The 4,099-nt window shown below is 51.0% G+C and overlaps 1 protein-coding gene across 4 annotated transcripts in view; it reads left to right on the top strand.

Annotated features, from left to right (window-relative positions):
- The window catches only part of sh3pxd2aa (SH3 and PX domains 2Aa), an 81,243-nt gene extending 77,144 nt beyond the window's left edge, over positions 1-4,099 (top strand). For 2 of the 4 annotated variants that reach the window (XM_034542375.1, XM_034542356.1), the window contains 5 exons: positions 1-289; positions 399-413; positions 1,046-1,095; positions 1,533-1,652; positions 2,057-4,099. The exon at positions 1-289 is cut by the window's left edge and continues 115 nt beyond it. In XM_034542375.1, the coding sequence (XP_034398266.1) occupies positions 1-289; positions 399-413; positions 1,046-1,095; positions 1,533-1,652; positions 2,057-4,099 (2,517 nt within the window). The remainder of the gene's footprint in view (positions 290-398; positions 414-1,045; positions 1,096-1,532; positions 1,653-2,056) is intronic. The other 2 variants (XM_034542383.1, XM_034542366.1) reach the window with 1 other exon arrangement.

Raw genomic sequence — 4,099 nt, 5'->3', positions numbered from 1 at the left:
GAGATCAGCAACCTGTTGCAAAAGAAGTCGGTCAGCGAGAAGGACATCCAGACGGACGGGGAGGGCAGCACCACGCCGGAGCGCCACTTCTGCAAGAGCGAGATCAGCCTGCCCATGCCCTACAACTCTGAGATCAACGCCGAGACGGGCAGGAGGCTGAGCGCGGGCCGCGACACCAACAGCCCGTGTCTGGGAATAGCGGCGAGCGCTGCCCTGAATGAGAGTAAAGGGAGGGGCGAGCAAGGGTCCCCAGCTGTAGCCAGAGTGGCTCCGCATAGAGTGGAAATTGGTGAGTGTTTGCGGTGTGTTAGGGGACACTAAATGCATCGCACCTTTGGAGAGGAGCGTTTGGAGACTTCGTATGAGACATTAAGACGTGTCATTCTCCTTTTGTGTAGGCTTTGATGCTATAGGTAAGCGACATGGTGATGGGGGTGTAATCCAATGCTTTGTCACACTAATCTGTGAGAATATTTAACATGGCCGTTTGGGGTTGATTCACTCGCATGTTCCTTGTGGCATCCTTTGCCAATTATATGCCTTTCTAAAATGCACAATGCTAACCTTTTTTAACAAGGATGAATAGTAGACTCAACTTAAAGGAACATTCATGATTATAAAGCCATGTGACCCTGATGTTATGTAGCAACCTACCAAGCGAGCGAAGCTGCAATATGATAGAGTACAGACGGATAACACTTGGTATGCAACCCAAGCTGGGTGACAGAGTTTCCTCCTGCTGTGAAGCGGCCCGTCATTCTTTGAGTGCATTAACTGATAATACTACCAGCACTACGTGGGCTTGCTTCATCCATGTGCTGCTGTGTGAGCTAGGCTGGAGGTCCGTCATCGAGATGATCTTGTCTGTCAATCCTAACGTGGGCTATAAAGGAGAACTTTAGGTGACTTATGTAACTGAGTAGCAGTAAGATGTCTGATTCTGAAGTCTTAGGGCTGCTGCAAGTACAACTACACAGTTCTTGACTGTTGGACGAGTTAAGTTAATTGGAAGTACGTTTTAATAAGATGCTTCTTTTTTGATCAGGGTCTCCAAATCTGAGACAAAAGCCCCCTCCACGAAGAGAAACCCACTTGGTAAGACACTCACAAGCCACTGCTTTCACCCTTGAATACCACCATATATGTCTATGGTATTGTCATATGCAGCCATAAATGCATTGGCACTCAAACACAGTCAAAGTTGATGGACAATGTTTAATTTGAAGATGTCGGCCGTATTATCCAACCAGAGAATTGTTTATGTTGCTGCTGTTTAAATTCCTTATGATGCTAATACAAAAAATGCACTACAGTGTATGTTCTACTGTTTTTGTACTAATTATTATTGTGTTTTTTGTGTCACAAAAGGGCTACGACTGAATTTCGTTGTGCATTCCTGTGTTGCATAATGACAATAAATTATTCTTGAATCCTGGGAAACACATCCCAAATTGATTGAGGGTGTCCGATGTGTTATAATGATGGCTAGATATGATGTCAGCTGCTCACATCTCTTCCTCTTTGCTGTACAGGGATTCCAGTTACCCAAGCCTCCAGAGCCCCCTGCTGTGGAAGCAGAGTATTACACCATTGCAGATTTCCAGTCCTCCATCTCTGATGGCATCAGTTTCCGCGGAGGACAAAAGGCTGATGTAAGAGGCCACATCTACATTGTTGTCGCTGAGATTAGACAGCCAGGCCTCATTGATTATGTCTGTCAACGTGCTCCCCAGATAGACAGGGAAGTTACAGCACTGGAGATGCGACCTTGAGATTTAGGTTTAAACGTGATGATGTCGACAGAATTCCCTTTGTGTAGACTCAGGTAGAGAGATAAAGACAACGACATGTTGAGCTGGCAATTCTAGATAGTGTGTTAACGTTTGTCTTTAATGTCTGCGCAAGACGACTGTAATAGCAGACGCAATAACAGCATGTCCCGGATCCTCTGATCTTCAAACCCCAAAACATTCCAGTGTTCAGCATGTGTGACAAATCCTAAAGAGTTAAAAACACTTTTTTAGATAGCGTCTGTCTTCCATGTCTTCCTCTGTAGGTGATAGAGAAGAACCCTGGAGGCTGGTGGTACGTGCAGATTGGTGAGATGGAGGGCTGGGCCCCCTGCTCCTACATCGACAAGCGCAAGAAGCCCAATCTCAGCCGTCGGACCAGCACCCTGACGCGGCCCAAAGTCCCACCCCCAGCTCCTCCCGTCAAAAAACAAGAGTCCGATGAGGCTCCTCCTCCCACTAACTCCGCCTCTAAAGTCTCAGCGCCGCCAAGCAGGCCTGTGTATGAGGAACCTGAATATGATATTCCTGCAATTGGATGCGAAGGTGAATCAGACACAGATTCCCTGAAGGATGAGCGAGCCCTGAATGTGAAGATCAGCAGCGTGGCCAGCGACAAGTACCGCAGCTCCCCTCCTTCCTGCAAGGCCTCCCCTCCTTCCTGCAAGGCCTCTCCTCCTGTCTGCAAGGCGTCCCCAGTGTTCACTCATCGAAGAGCTTCCTTCAGGTCTGTGGAGGAGGTCGCAAAAGAGGAGTGTGTCTATGAGAACGACGGCTTCAGGCCAGTCGGTGGTGTTGAAAGAACTTCAGTCAAAGGTTCCAGTGAGCCAAATTCTCCAAGGAGCTACCATTCGTCCACGGTTCCACGCAAACCATCCGGATCCTCGCCTCTCGCTGGTAGACCCATGAAGACCATGACGCCAGAGATGAACCGGAGAAGCCAGACCCTGGGCAGACACATAGATATCCGCTTCAGGTCGCAGGACAACAGCCCCGGCTCTTCATCAGATGAATTGAGCAGAGGCCCCAAGAAAGGCTCTGCCTTCAGCCGGAGTGTGGAGCAGAGAATAGGTCAGAGCCCCTCCACCAGGCCCAAGCCTTCTGTCAGACCTAAACCACTCCTCACTAAATCAGAGCCCCAGAGTCCTGAGAGGACGGACATCAGCTCTTTGAGACGGCAGCTGAGGCCCACAAGTCAGTATCGGCCTCATGGCCTCAAACCTACTCGTGGGGACGACTCTGAAACAGCCTCCGTCATCTCATCAGAGGACTCGATGTGTTCACGCAGCACCTCGGATCTCTCTTCTGTCTACTCCAAAGGGAGCCGCGGGGACTCAGACGTGGAAGGTCCCAATCTCTACCGTTCCCTGGATGCCTATAAGAAGGTCCAGGACTCTGAGGTCAGCTTTCCAGCCGGGGTGGAAGTTGAAGTTCTGGAGAAGCAGGAGAGCGGTTGGTGGTACATTCATTGGGGATCCGAGGAGGGCTGGGCTCCTTCGTACTACCTGGAACCTGTCAGACAAGTGGGGGATGCAGGGGGGTTGGACCTAGATAGACATGGGAGTGGTAGGAGTAAGTCCAACAGCCTGGAGAAAAACGAGCAGCACGTGTTGGCCCTCAATAACATCAATATTCAGGGTCTTAGCCAGCAGCATCAAAGCTTGAGGAGGAATACTCCGCCAATTCCTTCTAAGCCTCCTGGTGGCTTCTCGAAGCCGTCCGGGATAGTCAATGGAGGTGTACGGATGAGGAACGGGGTCCGCCAGGTGGCGGTGAGGCCTCAGTCTGTGTTTGTGACCACAACACAGCCAGCCAAGGATGCACACTACATGACAGGGTCTCTGAGGCGGAATGACTCTCTTGGCAGAAGCGATCACTATGGCTCCGGTTCTGTCACTCTCGGAGTCCGCCGAAACGCCTCCTTCAGCACCGTGCGTCCACACGTAGTTGTCGAAAGTCAGACGAGGCCTGCCGAGCGCCCCGGCCCGGGGTCCTCAGGCAGCGCATTCAGCACAAGCAATGTCCAGGACGCCCTGAGCAGAGTCAACCAACGCAACGGCATCCCCGTGTCCACAGTTCGACCCAAGCCCATAGAGAAGAGCCAGCTGATCCACAATAACCTCGGCAGGGAAGTGTACGTGTCCATCGCTGACTATCGTGGCGATGAGGAAACAATGGGATTCACTGAGGGCACCTGCCTGGAGGTGTTGGAAAGAAACCCCAATGGATGGTGGTACTGCCAGGTGCAGGACAGCCTGCTTCCCCGCAAGGGCTGGGTCCCCTCCAACTACCTAGAGCGGAAGAAATAA

Source organism: Cyclopterus lumpus, chromosome 1 (genome assembly GCF_009769545.1).
Source record: "Cyclopterus lumpus isolate fCycLum1 chromosome 1, fCycLum1.pri, whole genome shotgun sequence".
In the NCBI taxonomy this organism is placed as follows: domain Eukaryota; kingdom Metazoa; phylum Chordata; class Actinopteri; order Perciformes; family Cyclopteridae; genus Cyclopterus; species Cyclopterus lumpus.
Note: the sequence above shows the minus strand (reverse complement) of the source record. Positions and strands in the feature narration are given on the sequence as shown.